The 24,456-nt window shown below is 45.3% G+C and overlaps 2 protein-coding genes across 4 annotated transcripts in view; both read right to left on the bottom strand.

Moving 5' to 3' along the window:
* The window catches only part of LOC104335416 (vesicle-associated membrane protein 3), a 52,151-nt gene extending 50,359 nt beyond the window's left edge, over positions 1-1,792 (bottom strand). Inside the window, exon 1 of the mRNA XM_075417526.1 lies at positions 1,712-1,792. Coding sequence (XP_075273641.1) covers positions 1,712-1,713 — 2 coding nt within the window. The 5' untranslated portion in view covers positions 1,714-1,792. The remainder of the gene's footprint in view (positions 1-1,711) is intronic.
* Positions 1,793-13,899: 12,107 nt separating this feature from the next.
* The window catches only part of PIK3CB (phosphatidylinositol-4,5-bisphosphate 3-kinase catalytic subunit beta), a 290,809-nt gene continuing 280,252 nt past the window's right edge, over positions 13,900-24,456 (bottom strand). For all 3 annotated transcript variants that reach the window (XM_075417523.1, XM_075417524.1, XM_075417525.1), the window contains 5 exons: positions 18,529-18,696; positions 17,942-18,065; positions 16,727-16,872; positions 14,930-15,062; positions 13,900-14,437 (listed from right to left, as the gene is read on the bottom strand). In XM_075417523.1, the coding sequence (XP_075273638.1) occupies positions 14,300-14,437; positions 14,930-15,062; positions 16,727-16,872; positions 17,942-18,065; positions 18,529-18,696 (709 nt within the window). In that variant the 3' untranslated portion in view covers positions 13,900-14,299. The remainder of the gene's footprint in view (positions 14,438-14,929; positions 15,063-16,726; positions 16,873-17,941; positions 18,066-18,528; positions 18,697-24,456) is intronic.

Genomic DNA, 24,456 nt, shown 5'->3' with positions numbered 1-24,456 from the left:
AAGGTCGCTAGGGACACTAGTTCACACCAGCTGAGGACACGGCATCGTGTCAGCGTGCATGTCTGTACGCGGGCATGAGAACGGCCCGTGTCTGCAATACTCTCTAGGTGGAAGGAGAAGTAACCTCTACACAGCATTTGGTGCTCGCCAGCCATTAGCTTTTGTAGCCCAGTGCACTACAGTGTAGCTGCTGCTGCTGCTACAAGTCAGCAGGCTAATGCACATTCATCTCTGTGGTCATCAGTAACTCAGAAGCTACGGGGACATCATAGTCATGTAGATGTTAAAAAAAAAAGTTTTCATTACAATATCTGGCAATGAAGCAGAAGCCAACTGACACTGCCAATGACAAGCTGCTTATTTGTCTTGGCTTTGTTTCGGTTATCAAACTGAGAGCCTGTATTGCCAAAGCAGACAACAACTGCTTTCCCTTTTTCTTCTAATTTTTGTCAGAAATCTGATGCAAGTCCCCTGCAGAAGAAGAATGACTGAGTAATGTTAGCCTCACCCTTTCTGCTATATTTACACATGCTCTCAGGAACACCTCCATGCACCGAGACTGAAAGACACACAGGGTAGGTTAAACGTTACCCGAGTCGCTGCCCTGTGTCTGAACAGCTCAGACTGCCCAGCACTGCAGCAGCTAAGTCCTGCATTGATCACTGAAGGAAAGCTCACGTACAAATAATCGTGTTTGGTGTCATCACCTGGCTCTTGATACCAACACAGCCAGGCGACAGCAGCGTACAGCGAGCTGGCTTTTGCTAGGTGGAGTTCCCTGTTTGCACACGGAACCTCCTCTGAGCTAGCAATTCTTGGGACTTCCAAAGAGCCTGAAATGCTTCCAAAGCAAGGAACAACACGGGCAAAAGCTCAGCATCCAAGATGTTATACAGGAAATACCATTAGAAAAAAAAAGCCAACATATCAGAGTATGTGATTGCAGACTCTGTTCTGAAGACCTCTCACAAAGAACAGCTCGTTATTGGAAATATTTTTAAAGTATTTTAATCATAGACTGCCAGGGTGGTTTCCACTCCTCATCTTGCCCGAATCAGCCAAGCCGCAGCTCTCCCGAGACGCCCAGCACCGGCGTGGGTCTGTCCACGCCACACGCGAGTGCCTGGCTCAGCCGTGCTCTCTGGCCCCCGCTTCGGGGTCGCTGGGACGGAGCCGGGCACCGGGGCGACCGCGCCGGGACGCGTGCAGCCGCCTGGGCGGCCGGACCCGCTCCGGCTCCCGGCTGCCAACGCACAGGGCCGGACCCGCTCCCGCTCCCCGCTGCCGAGCCGACCGACCGGGGGTTTCACCGCTGCCCACCGCCGTCACCGGACGCAAGGGCCGGGCAGCGGAGGTGCCAGCGAGCGGGACGGCGGGCGGCCCAGCGCTGCCGGCGGGAGGGGCGAGGGTGAGCCCAGCCGACAGCCCGCAGCCAGAGCGCGGCGGCCGCGGGACCCACCGCTGCGGGGAGCCCTGCCCGACACCTGTTGCGGGACCGGCCCGGGCCGGAGGCGGCCGCACCCCCCTGCAACGCGACGGGCCCCGGCGGTTCCCCCCGCGGCACACCCCTTCGGCTCCCACACCGCGCCGACGGGACCCGCCAGCCCCGCGCGTTCCGTCCCCCCCGCCGCCGCCCGCCCGTTGCCCTCGACCGGGGGAGCCTCCGGGGCCGCCGCTCGCTGTGCGGGGCCGGGGCCCGCCCGGTACTCACATGGCGCGGGGTGCGGTGCCGCCCTCCGCGCAGCCGGCCCCGGCGCTGTGCGGGCGCTTCGCCGCCGCGCGGGGAGCAGGGGCGGGGCCGGCCACTGCGCATGCCCGGGCCGCGCCGTGCGGGGGGGCTCCGCCGGGCCGGGCCGGGCCGGGGGCGGGGCGGGGCGGGGCGGGCAGCCCTCCCGCAGCCCCCCGCCCTGCCTCCCCGCCCGAGCAGGACGAGCGGGGTCAGCGGGAGCCCGCGCTGCCGCGGGCCAGGAGCTGCGGGAGGAGCACGGCGCTCTCCCCCCCCCTCACCCGGGGCCCAGGCGGGGCGGAGGGGGCCAGGGACCGGGGCAGCCGCTGCTGCTGACAGGGGACGGGCCGGCGCCCCCTCCCCCTGCTCCTGGCCTTGACTGGTTGCAGCCCGGGTCCGGGCACCCACCCCCCCTCGTTAGCACCCGCACCCCCCCCGCACAGAACGGAGCTGCGTCTGAGGCAGCACACGCTCCTCTGCGCTTAAACCAAGGCTGTCACAGACGCTGAACAGAGGCCAAGGAAGAAGAAAGTCTGCAGTCGGTTTTTCAAGAAGTGTCCCCACCGACACCTTCTCCATTTCACTCGTCAAAAGACACGCCGCCAGCCGCCCGTATCTACCCCAGCAAGGCAAGGGCTTACCCAGAACACAGAGGAGCTTCTACCAGGATCTAGAGCTCAGATCTTGGGCTGCCTGTTAGCGATCAAGTACATCAACGCCATCAGATCAAATCTGTGTTTTCTGCACATGGAAGCCAAAGAAAAGAGGAGTTGTTCCTCAAAGCAACAGGCAAAGGTACCGGCACTAGGGGCGAGCAACACACCAGTCCTGGTTTCTGAATCTGATGTCAACCAGCTGAGTATTTTTCATGGAGAAAGAACGTAACCAGGGAATGAGACAACACCCACAGCAGCGGTACACAGCCCGAACATTAGGACGCTCAGGTATCGCCTCAACCCAGGCTCAGATGCTGTCACAGCCCGATTCAGACACAAGGCCCCAGCAATCGGCTCCAAAGGGGAACCAGCCCCTCAGGAACAGTGGAACACCTCGGAGCAACTTACAGGAACCGCTCATCCTTCCCTCTCCGCTGCCCGAGAGCTTGCTCACTGCCTTAAAGACTCACCTTAAAGACCTACTGCCACTGGAGGGTGATTCTGTCCCTTCTACTGAAGCTAATTATTTGCATGAATAAATAAAGAGCACTTAGGGCAGCACTTTAAGCCTTCGTTTTCTACATTTGACCACATCACTAAGGACTTGCTCACACATTGCACTCGTAATAGCTTGGCCCTGGGAAATCTTTCCTGATGGAATTAAAAACCACTTCAAATTGGATTTTCTCTACGAAAAGCTGGAGTTTCAACCGACTGACATGCCCTGATGACAATCAAAAGATTCCTGACTAGCTTTAGGCTTTATCCATCCACAGGCCAGTTAGCTCAGCACTTCTCATCTGGAATTCCTCTGTAACTCTTTCCTCCCGAGGGCAGTTTACTGATCAGGTGTCCTAGACAAAGATACATTTATACAATACCCTAATACAGCCACACCAACACCCACTCACAGATTTCAGCCCAGTATTGGGACCACCTGCTGCCAGGTACGTTGCCTTCTTAGTCCTCAAAACCAAACCACATCTGAATACCGAGGGAGTGACAAGTCGTGCATGGCTAGTGTGGCCAGGAGCTCCTGGGACAGAAGGACGCGTTACGTACACCTTCCTGCCCTTTCCGTGGTATCACTTCATGTCCTTACTACATGGAGGGTGGAACAAGTAACTATTGATGCTAGACCAAAGCACCTAAGACTCAAAAAAATCCTCAAAACACCAAACCGAACATGAAACAGTTTTAATACACAAACTACCCAGGGCACATGATACAGTGTTTACGCTGACTTCAGGCCAGCTTCATCCCGACTGAAGGAGAACAGAACGTACCCACAGAAGCTTAAAGGTACAATGGCAGCCAGACATTGCCTGCTTCAGCAGAAGCGTGCCCGTGCGGGGATAACGCTTCAAACATCGCAAATACAGTGTGGAATGACCTTACGCTAGACTGATGCACCACATCGTATGGTCACAGCTTGCTTTGCTCTGATACAGGAGAGCTCTCAAAACCAAATTAAATAACATCATTTGACTACGGCCTTACTTGCTAAAGCAGAATTTTCTACCAGCTAAAGAAGGCACCACCATTCCAAACCAAGAAGGCTCATGATCATGAAGAAAACCCACAGCTAAACTGGGGGACATTTTCCTTTAGCCCTACATTCCCTTGAGACTGCAGCTCACCATTACAGGCTGCCAAAGCCTTTGGTGTAGGAAGAGATGCAGAGACACCCTGTGGTGGCAAAAATAATGTGATCAGAGTTAGCTCAAACAGCTTAAATTTTATTAAGACACCGAACTGGATCAGAAAAGCTGCATGCTGGGGACACAGAGAAATCCTTCCCAAGCTGCTAGTCATGTCGTTTCCTCTCTCCAGACCTCCTTCCCTGTCTGGCGTCTTTTGCTCTGTGTGGTTGCACGAAGGTCCCTGCCACAAAGATTTTACCTCTTGTTCTGCTCTTTTACCCCAGGGGACATCAGCTGGGCCTGGGCTGCTGTGTGCTGCAGTCGGAGGGATGGCTGTGGAAATGCTCCGTTTCTGGAAAAGAGTTTCCTGCATCTTTAGCCTGCCAGACCTGGGTAGGGAAAACTATCACGATCGCTTGTAAACTGTTGTTGGCTTTTTGGGGGGGTTTGGTTTGTTTTTTGTTGTTGTGGGTTTTTTTTTTTCCTCCATCCACAATTCATACTTCTCCTGAAATCATATTTATAAATATCAAGGCAGTTAGAGAGGCACCAACATACTGCTCAGGTAGCCCAGGAGTGAAAGCAGTCAACAGCAGGCACCAGTGCAAATCAGTGTTGACATCTCAAGTCTTGCAGGTACTAGACTTTGCTTATAATTAACTGGACACAATCAACAGATACAACACTGAGGTTCCTGAAAATGCCATCCACTGCTGTTACGTGATCTTCCTCTGAAGGAAATATATTTTCTTCCAGATCTACAAGTAGTATTCCTATTTTCAAGAATCATTATGTAATCTACAGGTTTATGGACTGACCACATAATAAAGTAATTCTCCAGGCTAGCCACAGTAACACTACTTACTACTGGTTAGTTTGGCTCACAAAACAGAATACTACTGCTGTTGCTAAGTAACAAAGGTGAGGGCAATTAATTGGTATATTGAAAGCAATGTTAGCCAAGTTTCACAAGACTTAAGCAGAGAATAAAAGAAAGGCAAAGAAATCAATTACTCAAATACTGGGTATTCAAATCTTCTGACTGGGCAACACATTTAAACACAGCTAAATATAGGAGGAATTCCCACTACATCATTAGACTTAATTACACTGGAAACTCAACATAACCAGACAACTTCACCTTTAGAGAAATTAAATAATATACAATCTATGTCCAAAGTACAATTTGTAAAACATTGACTAAAAGGCTTTAGAAAAGACCCCTTCAGCGCATCTGCGATTCTTTGTCACCAATTTCCACGTACTTACAACGTTACATTTTCCTCTCTGGATCTTTTAGGCAAGTGGAATTCGTACTGCAGATCCTCCAGCGAGAAGCCTTTGAAACTCACTTCTCAGAGGTAAGGCAGATGCCTGCCGCCCCGGCTGCCAATTTTATTAGCCACAGGTTGGTCTGTCCTGCAAAGCTTCACCTCAGCACCCCTGAACGCGTAAAATGGGTCTTGAACTTGCAGATTATTTTGTCACAGATTAAAAACTGAAGGGAAGTCTATAATTGTGAGGTGTGCAATTTTCTTTCATTCACAACATTTATTCATTCCTTGATAGCACAGCAATTCTTTAATGACAGTTTCCTTTTACAGGTCAATGAACTGTTTGTAATTTCTTTCATAAATAGTCTTTTCTGCCATTTCTGTGGGAGGAACAGGTCCAGCTTACCTAGGCTCTGTTAGAAAGCTGGGTGTCTCATTACCAAGCACGAGCAGCAAGGTCCATCACTCTCTGTTCCTTCGAGGTATTTACAGTTTCATGTTAACCTGTGCCAACATAGAATTTTGGTAAAGAATTATAACACAATGAAAAACTGTTTCAGGGTGTGACCCTGCAAAGCATTTGCACAGTGAGTCCCTACTGCCTGTGTATATCCTACTGGAAGAACTGGTTAAGGAGAACTGTCCTTAAAAGGTGGGGGAGGGGCAGGGGGGCACACAGCAGGGAAGAGATGAAGAGCAAAATCAGAAGAGCGCATAGTTCAAAAATGGTTGTCGATTTTGTTTTTAAGCCTACAAACTTTGTGTGACTTGGTTTAGGTGATTTGTGGAAAATATTTTGAACGGGTAGGAAGAGACAAATGCTTCCAGTCCTTAGGAGGGGTGAATGCAACCCTCCAAGCCAAGCGACCAAAAGTTAATGCAATTACCGAGTATTAAACGTAGAGCAGAGAGACTAATTCAATCAGAGAGGCCACAGGGATAATTCCTGGAGACAACGCAATGCAACGCGGAAATGCAGACTAATCAACGGCTTTATCAAAAGAAAAAGCAAACAATTTCCAAGCCTTAACTAAAATCCCCGGTCGGTTCTTCATCTTTTCAGGGTTCTGGTTTTTGCTTTGCAGTGTTTGTTCCATCTCACATTTGTTTCGCTGCTTCTGTTCTCTGAGCAAAACCATTTCATTGGCTCCTGGCTCTTCACCTGCTCTCCTGATTTCCAGCAACTAGCGTAATCAGGAAAGAGAGCACACAGAGGGAAATATTTATTATAATGTCCAAGCCTACTTTCCACAATTACATGGTATAGTGGTTGAGTAAGAATATCCAGTCGCCTTGTGTCTGCAGGATTTTTCAGAGCAGACATTTGCTCCATCTGATGGAAAGCGGCTGCTCACTGATCTCGACTAAACCTTCTGCGTAACAAGGACGCTTCCAGGTTTGTAGAGCAGCAGATCCAGACTTCACCAGGTGCAAGGCACGAAGGGAGAGACTTTTGAAAAGCCACTCAGACTTCGGCTATCATCTGAGCAGGTGCCGTTGTTATGACAGATAAAACGAGCTGGCACAAAGGAAAGAAGGAACTCACAGAAGAAAGCATCGGAGATGGGAAGCATGGCCGAAAAAAGCGAGAGCGACTATTTAAGAAGAGATTTTCTGGATTAAGCCTCTTCTCTGGGTCTCCTAAGAATAAACTGTAAGTACATCCAAGATTATATTTTGTATACATTTTAAACCAAGCAATTTTTGTATTTCCAGAGCACCTTTCAAAGAGCCACAGACGCCTTTGTAACCTCTGCCGCATTAACTGTTTCACAAACAAGGAAACAGTTATAGGCTGATTAACTTGACCTAAAAAAGAGCAAGTCACTAGCAGACGTAGGTAGGAAATTAAGGTCTCCAACCCTTGTGCGTCTGCATGTTTACCTTATAACCAGTTCCCTATGCTTCCTCCCACCCAACAAGAGAGGTCTGGAGGGGCAGCATCTCTATCCCTCTGCATACACACAAGTGCTGCCAGCTGTGACCACCCAGGACACTGTTTCTAGGAATAACACTGCTGCAGTTTTTGTTGCACCAATATCCCCAGCTCCAGGGTGTAACGGACAGTGGCAATGTACGGGCAGCAGCCAAAATCACTGTTCAAAGTTAGTGCTACCAAGCTTCTTGAATCAGAGCGTAATTATTGCTTATGTTCCTGTAATAGTGCCTTTATGATCACTACTTTTCAGACAGAAGAAGGAAAAAAAAAAAAAAAAGACAATGCAAAACTACTCCTTTTTTAACCAAAGTAGGCAGAGAGGCAAAAATGAGCTTGAACTTACCACTTTGTGCATGTATTAGCTTCGAGTTATCATAATCATCGTTCTTATGGGATGTGAAATTCTCTTCTTGGGTCTTTGTACTTGGTATTATTCTTCATTAACATGAAGTAAACTTGGTGTACGCATCACGCTAAGGTCAGGAGTACTTTGCGAAAAGTGTCTTTTTTCATCTGTTACAAGAGCTGTTTTCTATACAGATCTCCTAAAAAGAGTCTGGTTTTGATAATTATCATGAAATTACCGTCTTAGCAGGAAGTGCATGCAAGTCTCCGCAATTACTCAGCTAACTACATTAAGCCTCATAGCCACAGCAGCTGGTTACAAGCTCCACGTAACATTAACATAGCCAGAAATGATCCCGAGAGCCAGATTCTTCTCTCAGACTGAACCAGCTGCAGAACAACCAACACCACGGGCTTTGCTTTGGGATTTATCTTGCTGCATTGCTGAGGAGCTAGGCTGGAAACACAGTCAAACATCCAAGGAGTCAGTGAATTACAGCTGTCAATTTTCTCTGTTGTCCAAAGTTTCACTGAAGCCTGCATTCAGGAGGCAGACAAGCGCAACTGAAGCAGTAAAATCACACTTTTCGGGCCTTCATCCTTATTTTTAAGGGATGAATGTGGATGTTCCCCAGTTTGATACAAAAAGCCCCCAAACAGTGAAGTAGCATCCTCCCCAACGGTACTCTCAGATTAACGGACAGCGGCTCAGTCTTCGGCCTTCCCTGGATTGTGTCCTGCAGACACACTGCATTGGCGGTGGCTTTTGAAAACATTCCAGTCATCAGGGCCTACAGAACTCTCACAGTGGCGCAGCCAAATCAGATCATCTCTAACAGTTCAGCACTGATTTGTGAGCTCTTGTACGGGATTACACAGATTAGTGTCTTGATTTTGAAGTGCTGTTTTATATAAAATATCATGGTATATAATTTGATCAAGAGTGCTTTTCTTTTACCCCATTTCTCTTCAAGGACAGTGCAATATACGGCTTACCTACTAGCCAGCATAATTATCAGTGCATGCCAGAGGAAAAAGAACTTTTATGACAGTCAGAAGCCTGCAATTTAGATACACAGAGCTGCAGGAAATTTGTCTCCATGCAAACACACGAGGCTTGTGGCACCATCACCCCACAGAAAGGCTGCATATTAAAGAACCGAGTAGGAAGCCCCTAGCTCACTACTTGACTTAACCATTGTCTTACGTTTTTGTTTAAATGGTCACAATCCTTTTAATAATGCTATGCTCTAAACCCATCGGCTTGTCACTGCCGTCACAGCCCCAGAGCCAGAGTCTCCTCGCTTTTCCTGCGGTGCCCACACACTGCACCTGCTCCTGGCGCATCACAGGCGGAGCCTCAGCACAGGTTCATCAATCACACACTAATTGCTTCTGCTGATCTCATTCGTCTAGGAAGGGTATGGGTTACACTTGTCACCTTTCTTTCTGACTGTTCCAGCCCTCCGGGAAGAAGTCAGCTTTTTGAAGACAAGAGGAGATGTTTACACAGGAAAGGTTCCAAAAAGCTGAAGCCAGTACGGGAGGAAGTATGTTCTCTAAGGCAGCCACACTCTGGGGAAATGTGTCCGAAATGTGAAATCCTCGTCTGCCGAAAGTGTGAGACGCTGCACTCAGAACGCAGCTTCATTGCCCACAGCCTGCTTGACCACTACGACAGAGGAGGAGACGCCAGCCCAGGCACGACGACTGCAGCAAGTCCAGTACGTAGAGGTGATTAAAGATTTGGTGCAGGTGCCTTGCTGGTACCCGACTCCAGCCCAAATGCCACCGCTTGGATCCGCTCAGGCAGACTGGATCTTCCGTCTGCACGCTCTGCACGCAGCGTCAGCAATCACAGCTGTACTGTAGTTCATACTTACTGTACATAGCAGGTGCACGATCACTAATTTAATTGGCACAAATTCTGCAAAGATTTGTTAAGTAGGAGTTTCTCAGCTATTAAGAACCGCGAGTCATTTCAGAAACATTTTCAGAGAGTTTTCTTTCTCCTGTCAAGGAAACAAGATTATCCCATTGAGCTGCCAAAGTGAACATGAAATGCACAACCTCTGGGTGCACTACACTTATCTGGAATGCCTAGGTATGTTTCAGTGTTGTTTGTTGTCTGGAATATTAAACTTTCTATTCATTTTTAAATTAATGAGCATGGGTATGTAATTTGATGGGGGAAGGAAGCTTCTAAAGCCTATCCTGGCCACAAAAATTGCAGATCACATTCAAATTCCCTTCTATAATTTCCAAACTTTTACAGACTCTCAAGTCCTACCTTATGATCCAGCATCTCTCTTTAAAAGGAGCAGTAATGATCACAACTCACGTAGTATTTAAGCCTTCTTCAGGTTTAAGATCTGTGTAGCACAGCCCCAAACAAAACAGCATTCAAAGCTGAAGCATCCCAGTGGCACCCACACCCTGAGATGCGCGTCCCCATTCCCTTCGCAGTGCAGGGAAGGACCTGCGCAGCGACGATCGGGAGAGCCGACGCACACGGCAGGCGGTGGGTGGCATTAAGGTCCAGGCACAGGCAAGAGTCTCCACTCCCAAGTGCAGGCTACGTGTGGGAGCAGCCTCTGGAGCAGATTACCCTAGGCCTAGCAGCACACAGCATCTCCTCCCACGCCAACTGGCACAACTCTCTATGCAGGATGAATTCCTTGCTATTTGGTAGTGAACGGGCTGAACAGACTTCGTCTCACATAGCCATTAATATTAAGGGTTCTTTTATTCAGCCAAGCAGACAGAAGACAGGCTGGGACGCCCGGACACCTGTTTCACCACTCGTTAAGTTCCCAAGCCACCAGTCCACAGGGGAAAGGACTCTCTGTCCTTCCCACACCCCTCTTGGAGCTGTTCCATTTTTGGTCCAATGAATGTTTGGTATGGGGACTGGAACTTGCCGAAAATTGTAATGCATTATGTGAGCACAGCATTTCAGTTTTAGATTTTAAAGCCAGCTCAGACACGTAATTATATTAATACAATATATTGTGAAAGAGTAAGAATAGAAATGCTCATTACATATTTAAAAGATTTAGGCTTGAAATCAGTCCTAAACAATAAAGCTATGATCATAGCCTAACATACTAATTATTACGAGCCTGTACTATTTAATTATCCAATTTTGATAGCTCTAGGAAATTGAAGAGGCATATTTGACTCTTGTTGTATTAAATATATGAGCAGGCTTGGCCAAAAGCATTTGCTAGAACACAAATGACTTAACAATCAACACTGCACTGTCGATAAAACAGAAGCATGAAAGGGAAGGGAAGCAGCTCCACTGGTGAGGGGCAAATCCATGGGAGCTGTCCTTGGACATCAGATATCGGACAAGCAGGAGTGCAAGAGCAGCCATTGTCACCATTTGTCACAAATCAAATGACACAAGGTGAAGAAAGCAAACCCCTCAAGCAATCCTGCAATCAAAAGCAAGCCAGAACAAACGTATACCATATACACACTACACAGACCCAGTTCCAGTTGCTGTTTTCAAAGCAGTCGAGGTATCTTTTCCGCATCAGATACAACGCAGGCCTTGAGAAGCAGAGCTGGTTTAAGAACAGTCGCTTTTCCTGTGGAAGTGCGCAGACCAGATTAGAAGCAGACTTGGAGAAAAGTCATAACATAACATGAGACCATCTGAACTGAAGGTGTTTTATACCAAAGTCATAGCTTACGTTTCTCTTCTACAGCTGCATAAAGCTACACCCTTTCCAAAGCTTCCACATTTAAAAAGGTTATGTTTCTACTCACTGTTCTGAGCAAAATCTTTAAACTCTCATATTATAATCTGACCATTTGATGCCTTCTGAATTCTACAGTCTAAAATAATGGCTCAGAAGAAGAAAAAAATATGATCCTGCTCAGTGCAAATTAACCTACCATTTTAACACTATAGCTGGGTATTGGGAGGCAAGTACAGAACTAATTAATGGACTGATGTGAGAAAATTCCAGCATTCTCCTCCCGGATGACAAAATGTGGAGGACAGACTGGCTCTCCTGCTTTTCACAAATATTTATATATTTTCTGAATGAAAATCTGCATGCCACAGGCTGTAGCACGGATGATGGAAACCCCGGGAAAGTGGCGGTCTGTTCACTAGTACAATTCAGCAAACCAGCACTCCACTCAAAACTTAACATGAAAGTATCACAGAATTAGCCTTGGTGACCTTACGAACACTGCTTCATGTAAGGTTCATCCCTGGAGGTCAACCTGGAAACGCATTCTTGTGAGACGCGCTATGCTCTCAGCTATCTGAAGACCACGTAACTTCAATTTACACAAGGAAAATGCACCATTTTCTTTTGCTGCCAAACGTGAAAATACACCACTTAACAAAATTCTAACTTTCTTTCCCCATCCCTGCTAATAAATTGCCAAGAGTAAATGTAATGAGGGCAGACAACCAAATAGACCAGATCCCATTCAAGGGCCATTAACCAATACAAACACTGAGCCAAAGCAGTATTTTCTGATCATCTCTAAATGCTAGCTATCTCAAAGAGGATGGTGAGGAAATCGCACTGCCTATCTCAAGTACTTTTATAACCTGCATTAAGATCACGTCCAAAAAAATCTCCCAACATAAACCATCTTTACTCCGTGCAATATCCCAGTGTAACTGAGGGAAGGTGTTTCTGCACCTGGAGGTGAGCGCTCCTTCCCCCATTGCTGCAGGTGGGCATCCAAGGCACAGGCTTGACCTCCTTGTCCAGAGCCTCACCAGAAGCCCGGGGTGGAACACGGGACCGACATGCCTTTTGAGCTACCAAGACGCCATCGCGCTCCCTCCCATCACGTACCTCGTGCACCAGCCCCAGGCGGCCTCGGTGAACTTGCCAGCTGCGTCTCCACTTCTGGGCAAGGCTATGTCTCCCCCAGTACGACGACCTACCAGAGATGTTCCAGCACTCTGTCCCACAGAAGAACATAACATGTCCGGGAATGGTTACTTATGCAAATTTATACGCTGTATATAGCTGAGGATGACATTAGTTTTATCAGAGTTGTTACCTGCACAGTGGTTTCTTTTTACCCTTCCTCCCATCTGCTTTAAAAATAAAAAAAAAAAAACATGGCACACTTTAAACATTACTACATAATAAAACCCCCCACAAAAACCACCACACCATAAACCACTTGTTACTCTCTCAATACTCTCGAAGCAGAGGCCTTTTCAGACAGATTAGCCCAAAGGGTGAGGACAAGAGAATCAAACCACTACATAAAATGCTATCCTGGCTCCAGATAGCTTCTTGACCTTTAAAAGAAACAACAAACCCCAAAACAACAACAAAAAATAATAAATCACTCTCAACAAAGTAAAACCACCTTTAATTAAATTCCTACATAAACCAATATTTCTATGCAAAAAACCTGTTTAGTCAAAAAGTAAATATATATGTTTCATTCTCTTTCAAATGTCAACAAGAAGTGAGAGCCACCAGTGTTCCTTGGAGAACAAGCAGTAGTTAAAGTCTATCTTGCTGATACTCAGAAACAGTATGTTACACCTTTGAACCAGCAGTTCCCTATTGCACGTAACAAATTTGCTCTCCATTTAAGCACCCAAAAGCCTGGTACCTCACTAAATAAATTAAAACAAATCCAGTTTCTTCAGCAACCATCTTCAACATATACACCCTGGTAAAGCAACAATACTGCAAGCTCTTAATAAATACAGAAAGAAAAGATTATTAACTTCTCATTGGTGTTTTATGGAATGATCTTCTCCTATCAACACTTGCTTTTCCAAACACATGGGGTTTTTGGTATGTATGCTCCAAAGATCACTGTGTCTAGTATATTTAATGAGAATTTTCCATGCAGAAGCCAGAAGATGTGCATGGCACAGCTCACCCGCGACACGAACCGCAGGGCAAGGCTGCCTCTTCAGGCGCTGAAAACAAGGCCACAGAGGCCGAACGGAGACCATCCCCAGCGAGGGATGCTCAGACACGTCTGGATGGGCCCAACCTTCCTCCCGCTGAAGGGCTTCTTTTCTGTGTGTTGTGTCAGCGGAACACAACTGTGCAACCCTGAACACCCGGACACCGCACCATTTTCAAAGGTCTCTTCCCCACCCCCTTCCCCCCCTCCCCCGCCCCTCTCACCCCTCCCCATCTCACAACGACCTCTCTTCTTCTGGCAGCAGTGTAAGACATCAAGCAGCTTCCTGTAGCACAATGAAACTGTGGTTGCTATTTACAGTAGAATTAATGTATCTGTGCCAGTAGGGCAGAGTTCATATGAAAAAATATACACAATATGGTCATTTTTAGCCAGATTAGGATATAAAAAAGTTTACTCTTCAAGTCCCAACTTTAAACAAAGAACAGTTCCATCAGAGGTGTTCAAACCTCCTAAGTATGTTAGAGTACATTACCCTAACGTATAAAAACAAATATTTACACCCCCATAAAGTACCAAAGAATTTTTAAAAATGCCTAGTAGCTCTCAGCGTGCAAAGTCAGCAGGAACTGATTATCCGGGACGTTCACTGTTTGTAGAGACAGTCTTGGAATCAAGCATTCAGAAGCAGAGTGCAAAAGACTCAGGAATTACTTCAGCCCATTTCTTTTTGTTGTTCTTGTTTTCTTTCTTATTTAAAATAAGTTTTGTTGGTCCATACTACAGATCCCCTCTTATCAAGGTGACATTCAGCTTAGTGCAAATGCAGAAATCTTCTAGGATCTGTAATCCTTTCGAACAGTGTGAGCCATCCAGTTCACTTTAGTAGTCCAACTTTCCCGGAGTGCTTCATCAAACTTTTGCTTAAATTGTTTTAGTGCTTCTTCCTCACTCTTCCCTAAGGCGAGGGAGTCCTAAGACGACAGGAAAACAAGCACTGTCAGGAATTTTTAAAGCCAGAGTTAAGGCCTCCTTCACCTTTCGACACAAATCACGTTCTGGTTTTTTCTGTTTGACACTTTTCACCTATTATTCATTGAGCAATACATCAGTGGTGTTTTCTGGGTTTAAAGATAAATAACGAAGAAATAAGTAAATAATTTTTACCTTTACAGGTCTATGCTTGTGCATGAGCCAAGACATAAAACACCACTGAAGTGACTACATTTAAGATGCGGGGATGCCAAACTCACTATAGACTGGTTGAGAGGAACATATGTTCAAAGCTTCCTTCCACTGCTAGGACTGACTACAGACCTTGTTCTATAGAGCTGAACAAGGAGGCTTTGAGAACTATATGGAAGTCTTGAGAGAAATGGAAAACAACTAAAATGTATTCATCTTGGAATCAAAATTCACATACTGGAAAAATGCTAGGTCCTGCTGAGCTGTAAATCTTACTTTACCTTGAGATACTGGATGTCCTTGACAGAGGTTAGCTCTGGAAGCCCTGCAGTTAACATCAGTGCAAAGAGTGTAATAAATAGGTTTCCATGTTTTCGCAGAATCAAGTATGCTTCTTCACAATACTGGCGGAACCTTCGTGTTCAACCACAAAGCACATGCAAGGAAGACAACACATGAGAACTTACACAGCTGACAAACGTATGTAACGATTTCCAGAAATTGTTGTCTGGTCCAACACACACATCGCAGGAACACACTAACAGCAAGGGCAACAGAGACGTCTACAAAACCTCCTGCGCATTCCCACCAAAATATCCCATGCCTCTCCAACAAGACCTTAAAACACCGGTATGAAAGACCAAAAGCTTTTAAAAACACACTGTTCTTCAGAGAGAGCAACAAGTGCCAGAGGTAATGCCAGTGTCCCACCTCCCCGAGAATCTGTGAACTGGAAGGTCCTGATGATCCTACGCAGTGGACCTGCAGTGGGAAAACGAACGCTCTGCAGCAGTCCCTACCAATCCAGCCTGTCTCTGTGAGGCAATTCCTTCCTGCAAACACGGTCAAAACTGAACCAACTGCCAGGCCTGGCACAAAGCCCCATCACACTGACACTTGAGAACCTGTGCCCAAATGTGCCCACCATCTCACCTGTAAACCTCCACAGGAAATGGGACGAACCCTTCAGACGGGGCTCTGGGCAACCCGGTCCAGTGAGAAGACCCTGCTCACTGCAGTGGGTTGGACTGGATGGCCCTGAAAAGTCCCTTCCAACCCAAACCACTCTGTGATTCTATTACTAAGATGGCAAGCTACACTTCAAAGAATAAAATCATCTTCTGAGGCATTTTTCAAGTGAAAGTGGAATCCTACTGCCATTTAAAGTACTCCATGTTCCACTGCTCCTCCAGTAGCACAGTCGCCTAACAGCCTTTACTTCACGGCTTTAGAAATGGAGCTACAGGTTGATTTCCTTACTCTCCAGGACAGACACGGGTCACTGGCAGTTGTTTTCCGCTCTTCCTAGATGCACCATTACAAATACACGTACAGCTTCTTCTAGCAGAAGCAGCCATAAGATAAGTCAGGCCATACCGAAGTACTTAATTTCATATCTCTATCAATAAATTCTTCCTGTGAAAACCAAGAGTGAAGTGAGAATGTAACATCCAGAACGCCTCTCTCATCAGCTGGCAATAACAACACAGAAGGGAAGCAGAAAAATCTGCCTCCCCAGGTAGGGAGACCCAGACAGGTCCCTTGTCACGTGCTCTCCCGTTCCGCCGCAGCTCTCCAACCCGAGAGGCGAAGCTTCGGGCATGCTAAAGTGTTGGATGTTGAGCGCTCAGCTCTACACGCCTAAGCAGCTAAGCAAGGCCAGGACTGCTTAGCAGACCAAACGTGCACCAATGGACAGCAAAGGCAGGAGGGAGCCCGTTTCCACGTCCAATGCTTCATCTCGCTGTAGCAATAGGCTGCAGAATCCCTCCCTAGCGCCCAGTGCTGCTGAAGGTCAATCAAAAACGATGAGTCCAGAAGAATCTGCCATCTCCCGCTGGCGGAGATAAAAAGGAACTTCTCTTTCCACTGCAGAGCTGCAGTTTCTGATGTATGAAGTCATTTGTGTATGTATTTCTAGCCCAGGTAGAGAAGTAGATAGTATCGTAGATATTTGTTAGCCCTCTTCCACACAAGTACCAATGAGCAAACCGAACCCAGATAGGTTCCTGGAGTGCTGGAAATTATCACCAGAGATCATCGCAGTTACAAAAGGAAGAGATCAAAATAACACTCACCGACCAAATTTTTCAGTGTTCCCTGTTTTTCCTTGTTGAATAACATGAATGAAATCATAGGTGAGTATGAAAGGTACCCGTTCCCTTTTAATTCCAAACTTGGACTTGAAGTTTCCAAGGATATGCCCAAAATCTATATGAAAGAGCTAAAAAAACAGAAGTGAAAATTAATTTCTCCAGTGACATAATTTGCTTTTCTAATATCTCCACAGAATACTAGTATCAAGAACAGTTAACTCATACCACTACTCTCCACAGCCCATGGTTTCAACCCTTTGGGAGTATTTAGCTTTAAAACATTTCAAGATTTATTTAAAAGTCAGTGACAACATCCGTGCTCTTATGAGCGACCACTGCTGCAATTCAGTGTGCAAAACATTATCTCAAGGTTAAGCTTCTTATGTCTGCCAAGAGACATCTTGCTGGTAATATCAGATAGAAAAATTAGCCCGGTGATGAGCCCATGAGGCTCCACATCACTGTATCCAAGGGCTTCCCACATGAAGTCAGGAGCAAAGTTAGCACAACTGCACGTAATCTCAAGGAACCTGTGACAGTTCTGCCATTTTAGAACCACAGATAAGGGCATTTCAGCTTCTTCTAGCCAGTAAAAACTTAAGAATACCACAAATGTCTATAAAGCTCACTTTTATAACCTTCTCTAGTTTTACAGGCAGAATAATTTAAATAAAATCACACAAGTTACAGTAAAAAGTAACAATTAAACCGAGAAATACATTTCTAAGCTTATCTAGGTTCTAGGTTTTCAGACTTCTAGTCAGAGCATTGTGCTGGTACCGAGTTCCATATTGAAAACTTCTGCAGAGGTGGGCTGTAGAGACTAACCGCAGGAAAACTACACTGCTCTGAACCGCAATGCATGTCTTTTTGAGGATGGTCTTTTGTAAAATACTCTAAGACTACATTTATCCAGCGAGTCTGACCCATGAACAGGCCTTCTGGATGTTCTGAAAAAGTTCTACAGAACAGCCTCAGTTAATGCAGAATTGCTGACTAAACAGGCACTGGTCAGTCCTTCCACTGGTCTTCCATGTCCTCTCTCTGAAGCTCTCCAATTCTCAGTACAGAATGACATCAGTTCTAACAACGGGGGGATTTAATTTTACTGAGACACTAACAAAATTAAAAGTTCTCATGTTAATTCTTGCACAGCAGAGATACCGTAGTTATTCCGCTGACAGAAGAAATTTTTACCTGACCATTTTTTCTGACCATGATATTGTCACTGTGCCTGTCGCCAATTCCCAACACGTAAGTAGCTACACAGTAGCCAGCACAAGACAGAGTAAATTCTTCAATAGCTCGATCCAAGTCGTCTCTAAAAACACAAAGACAAACATTAGTGCACGCTACTGGTAATTCGGAGCACACCTTGCCCTCAGAAAGGATTTCTGCTTCTTTAAACCAGAAGCCCATTAGGGTGCTGTAGAACTAGACTTATTTGAGCAAAAATATTGCAAAAGAGGAGCTATGGAGAATAGGAGAAAGGCAACAACATCAAGACTTGAGACCCATGTAGCTTCCTGGAGTTAGTTTGTTTTGCTAAATCTAGTATAACTTACTCAACAGCATGCAGTCAAAAGGCTGCAAATGCCAGAATTTCAGCCGGATCATTGTTTGAATTCCAAGGGCACCAGGGATCCCAGGCAGAATCTGACACACTAGTAAAACAAGTAGTAACAAACCCGCCAGAAGACCCGCACGCTCCTCAACATTGAAATAGAAACTTACAGGAATTTTGTAGCCTGCTCTGTAGATGAGAAAATAACTGTCGTAATTACCCTAAATTGTATTCCTTCAGCCAGTTTAAGAGAGCATCTTTGTTGAAGGCAGCGGCAGCAGCAACATTGCTACTATTTAACTGAATGTCAGCAATGGTTTCTGAACTAGAAACGGCCTCGATAAGGCCAGAGTGGTCTCCAGTTGCTAAACAGCCATACGGCAATATCCTGAAACAAAACACAGACTCACGTTAAAAACAAAACCAGTAAGAATCCTTCTTTAGAGCATCGATGTTGCGAGCAGGCGGAACACTCCTGCCAGCTCGAACCTTAAACTCTGGAATGTTAACATCCGGGTACTGCTTGCAAACTGAGAATACCAGCAGTACATTTTAAACGTTACTTTTTCCTACTACATGTAAAAAAAGAAATTATAAGCAACCCTAATTTTTCCCTTTTACTACAGAATACAGCTACTTGTGATTCTACAGGAGAAACCATAGAGGGAGCCCTTTTCTCATTTTGTTAGTTTACTGGCTAAACAGACAGCGTGTTACACTCCTGTTCCCTCTAGACTAAATTATCCGTGTAAATGGGAAAGAGGATCTTACCCTTTTTCCCCATTCTTCCTTTTTCAACTTAGAATGCTAGAAATCTTTTTAAATATAAACACAAAATAACATTTTCCAACTGTTACCAATTTTAAGCATAGCAACCTAATGAAAAGCAGGAATACATCTTTTAACTTGCCTGATACATACGAATATTCCTGTGCATTCATTTACGATGCCTAATAAAAATATCTATAACAATATAATTGCATTAAAATAAGACACAGTTAAAGATACAAATCAAGCAGAGATGTCTTTCAATAGTAAGTGTATTTTTCCAAAACGTTTCCTCACTCCAGATGCTTAAAACACTAAACGGAATAGCGGCTTCAGTGGGAGCTCAATGTCGGCCGCAGAAACTCAAAGCAAGCTCTTCAGAGGCACTGGTTCACAAATCGAGGTGTCTGCTCTCCTGCTAGGCATCTCAGGTTAAGAATATTGTCTCTCTGGTGGTGGATACATGTATAAAAGAACGGATGTCCACGCAAAACTAACTGCAGTACACAAGTAACTTACAAAGCTGTATAAAAAATTGCAGGACATACTAAAATTTGTGTGTGTGTACACGTAAGTGTGTGTACACATATACAAAGAAAAAGCACTGCTGGCGGAGTTGTCCTCAGTATTTGTCTATAAAACAGATACTAAGTTCGATTTCTACAAAGCAGAACCACATCTCTTAACTGACACAGCCCACTATCCCAAGCCATAAATGAAAAATAAATAAAATTCCAGATGAAATTAATCTTTTTGGCACTATAGCTATTAGATAACTGAACACTTTCTCCAGCTCCGTGACAGCACACAACTGATGCGGTGCAAGTAGCAGTAACTACATAGCTGGGGATTCTTCTCTACTGGCAACAAAGCAAACCGAAAACCAAATCCAACAGGGTATTTGGAGAGCACTCCACTTGAGAACAAAAAAAGAAGCGCAGATTGGGAACCTTCTTCCTGTTTCTGTTCTAACCCATTTCCCAGTTAAAAAGCCCAAGTCTCCAGACCAGAGGGTTCTCACAATGAACCGAAGGGCATCTGTAATGACCGAACACCAGCATTCACGGTCCGAGGAAGCACTGCCCATCCTTATCACGACACGACAAATGTAAGCCAAATATTGCCAGGTTAAAGTGCACGCTGGCCTCCTTCCACGGCATTTCAACCCACCCTACTTGCAGCTGAACCGGGCACACGTCCAACAACTTCCCCTTCAAAAGCAAGCAATGATGAAAGCCTTCAGCCCCCTGAGGACTCTGTGCTTACAACGGGAGGAAAAAACATCCCTGTCAGAGAGACAGCTTGACAGGAGTCAAGTTAGGGACAAATCCTCCGGGCCCTTCCCATCTCATCCTGGTCCCTCCAACTCCAACAGCTGTCAGCAGGATGTGCTCCCCGCTTTGCAACGCCAGCGAACACCACGGACAGACCAACACAGCAATCCCGGGCAGGACAGCAAATATTCTTCTTCATCTCACTGGATAATGTTCTTTAATTCAAGAGTTTAATTCTCCAAAGTAGTATCTTTCCAGACAAAAACCAAGCTCTGGGATTCATCAACACATTCTCTGTAACTTCAGGTCCAATGGTTTAAAAATAATGACGTTCTTTAGACTCGTAACAAAAACGTTTTCCACTATCTTTGTGAACTCTGATGTCGTTCATACACAGTGGCTTAACATCAGACTTCTCACACGTTCACAGAGGTGAAAATGAAAACTCCCTATAAATACACAGCGGAATTAAAGAGTTTGGAGAACTCCTTCTATCTGTCCAAAAAGGTAATCAAATACTAAACACTTTCATGACAATTTACCACAGCAACAGTCACTCAACACAGATCAAACTCCTCAAAATTCAGCTTTCCAGTTGCTCTGTTACTCCACTGATATCTCCCTTCACACAGTTTCAACGCTGTAGCACAGGTGAAGCAGCAGGAATGGTTTCTGATGCAAGAATCACTCTCCTAAGAGGTGCCATACTGCAGACCTCACAGCATGCTTGGGAAGACAGATGTTGCGCTCCTCCGCTGTGACATGTATTTGTAATATCTAAACATTCCTCACAGAAATAATAGAAAGATATGTAATCTATTATGAGGGCGCCCATACATGTGATTTCAGATGCAGAATTTTTTAAAGCAAAGTAACTTTCAGAGTTGTAACATTTCAGGGGGTTTGAACCTCTGAAAGTCTCCTTGTGTCACTCTGCAGATGCAACCTCAATGTAAACACCATTTAACTTAGTAAATTTATTCCATAATTGTCCATATTTAAAGTATAAGAAACAGCTGGAGATGAACTACAAAAGGAACTGAGGAAGTTTGGCTGCACACACATATTAATGTCTTAGGCCAACTATTTCCTGCTCGATTTTCAGGTAATAGTTTGTCTTAGAAATGAATAGGTATGGGGATCAATTAAAGAATATTATAAGATAATAATGTATTGTATCTATAATACTTACATTAACAATAATATAAGAATATCCCTGGCAGTGTCCAAGGCCAGGCTGGACGGGGCTCTGAGCACCCTGCTCTGGTGGAAGGGGTCCCTGCCCGTGGCTGGGGGGTGGAACCAGATGGTCTGTAAGGTCCCTCCCAACCCATACAGCACTGTGATTCTATGAATATGGTTTTTTTTGGTTTTCTCATTTCTCTCTGGTACTTGACTGACTGACGTCTAAGGTAAACTGACTCAGAGCCAGACTCCTCTGAATGCCGGAGCCCGGTTCACCTTCGCTGTCTCACGGCTGGGTCTGGACTGACGCAGAGGCAATCCGCAGCGGCAGCTTCATTTCGTTGCGCACTCCACAGCCCACGCAGTGACAGCCCAGGGTGAAGGGCCTACCAGAGTACGCTGCTGCACCCTTTTCCGATACAAACCCCGGTCTTGCCCCAGCATTTAGTCAGAACGCACACGGAGGAACCCAGACACCAAAACGCACCATGTGCGAGAGAGGCCAGCTTACCCACGAGACAGATTTGTTGACAGATGAGCAAGCCAACCACCCAACCTACCCTCCTGCTTCTTCCGCTTTGGAGATCTCAACACCAATGTACATTTGGTGTTCCTCTCCAGAGCTGAGAAATCCCACTGGGAATACTGTGCTTGCTTTAGACACAGACTGGGCCAAGATTTAATTTTAAATTACTACTGAATAACTGACTGCAGACTGCAGTGCAACTACAAGGAAACTGGTCCTACCCCAAACTCCTTTACGGCAGCATATTGGTTGCCATTTCACCCGTGCTTCATGGAAGCTGAACAAATTGTTTGTGGCAAGGTATTATTCACTGGAAGAGAGAGGCAAACAGCAAGTGCTTCTGCTCTTACACTGGTGAAACAAGTGAGAAGCCCTGCTTTTATCCGAATGGAGTTAGCAGACTTGCTGTAGTGGAAAGAAGACGAAGAGTGCACAATCCATTCTGCACCCACAAAAGGAAAAAGGGAAGCAAGAGCTCCAGGGAAACTAAAGCCTTAACAGATAACACAGGGCAAGAAGAAAAGACTCCACTCACTGGTACAGACATATGAAGTTGCATTTTTCAGGAAAGCAGATCTATTTGACACTACTTTGTCGCCTGACACCATGCCTCTTACCCAAGCAAAAAGCAGCACGCCAACAATTCCAGACTCATGAACAAGGCAACAGAAGTCACCACCGCTGCTGCCAACTCACAGATTTTGGAACTGCCTCTTTCCGAGAGGCGTGTAACTGTAAGCACGGAGGTCACAAAGTCTCACCCTCTCAGCTGCATCCTCATGCTCCAGGCGTTCAGAGTGCTGCCTTGTCCAATTCTGTTCTGTTAAGACCATTTCAGAGCATTCCCTTGGCAACTGCCTGGTTAATCTCTCTTTGATAGACACCGAGCTGCAACCCTGCCTCAATCCCAGAGTTTTATTTTATAATCATGAGAAGATGAATGGAAGGAAGATGCTCCTAGTCAAGTAAATAAATGGAAGAGGCCAATTATAGAACTTCAATTCTCACTAGGAACTTCCCCTTTCTACATTTTTTCTTCTGAGAGTTTTAAAAAAAAAATCTCAGACATCAGAGTCATTTTTGGTTTTCCTTTGTTGAGCTGAAAAAAAAAAAAAGTCTTAGTCAGGAAAAGCGTATTTGATGACTCCTGATCACCATTCCCGTTTGCTAAGGCACGGTGTGTGGCCCAGGCTGGAACCACAAACTAGGCTTCTGGGAAGGCAGCAACCAAAGAATGCCTCATCTGGGATTCCACAGCTGCCAGAGGTTGTCCTTGCCCCCGAATGCTGGATCAGGCTCCTCACAGACTATTTATAATGACATAAATTATCTAAAGTTTCCTCCAATCAGTGTTCAACTTCACACACACTCAGCCACCTCATAGCAAACATACACTTCCAGAAACAATTTATTATTCACATTCCTACCATATCCCATACTTCACTCAAAGGAATCTCTCCATAAGCAGCACAAGTAACAAGTTTATGGTTTTACTTCTCCATGCGGGGTGATGTTTTGTGACTTATGAAGCTCCCGCTACTATGCCTGAACCACAAAAAATTTGAAATGAGCTCAAAGAAATTAATGAAGTATTTCAAGTAATAAATTTAACTAAAAGTACTTCTAGTCTTATAAACAACACTTCAAAATCAAACACAAAGGATTACTGCTCTTCCACAGGCATTCAAAATTGAATTTACGGCCTGCAAATGGTTTATAATAAAGTGACACCCAGTACCTTCTTCAGAACTATTTTTCTACAAAACAAATTAGAATTTGAGAATTATATTAGCTGAAACTAGTGCTTAGATTCGTACTATATGTACCCATCTACTAGAGGGTTGTATGATGACACGGAACAATGCCTGACACAGTTTCTCTCTGGAATACTCCAGCACTCCTACAAAGAAGTCTTGCTTATCTTAGCAAGCACACAAAGGCAAGAAAGCTGCTTTGCAAGACACTTTGGAAGATATAAAGATATTTCTGGTCTGAAAAAAAGGTTTTGGACATCCGAATAGTGTTTTATCACAAAAAGAGCGCAAAGTGGGACTTCAGAACGTAGGTTGAAGATGTCCACAAAGACTAAGTCTTGGTGTAAACAGCGACAAGAGGACTGCTCAGAGCAAGAAAAAAAAACGGCTCCTACAAAATAGAGCTGAGTTTGTTGCTACTCAGACAACATTTAAAAAGCGACCAGCTTACATGGAAGGAGGTGCCACCCTAGAGACCTGACTAATGAACTAATAAGTAAATAAAAATGCCACCACCCTCCTCATTGTTCTGAAACAAGTTTTCCAAATGCTGGAAACTCCTGTATTCATGGTCTCTTGGAAAGGCTTTATCACTTCATTTTGAGGGAAGTGACTTTGCAGGAGCAGCAGAGCAGATCAGG

The sequence above is a fragment of the Opisthocomus hoazin genome, chromosome 4 (assembly GCF_030867145.1).
Source record: "Opisthocomus hoazin isolate bOpiHoa1 chromosome 4, bOpiHoa1.hap1, whole genome shotgun sequence".
In the NCBI taxonomy this organism is placed as follows: domain Eukaryota; kingdom Metazoa; phylum Chordata; class Aves; order Opisthocomiformes; family Opisthocomidae; genus Opisthocomus; species Opisthocomus hoazin.
This window is presented reverse-complemented; position numbering and strand designations above follow the sequence as displayed.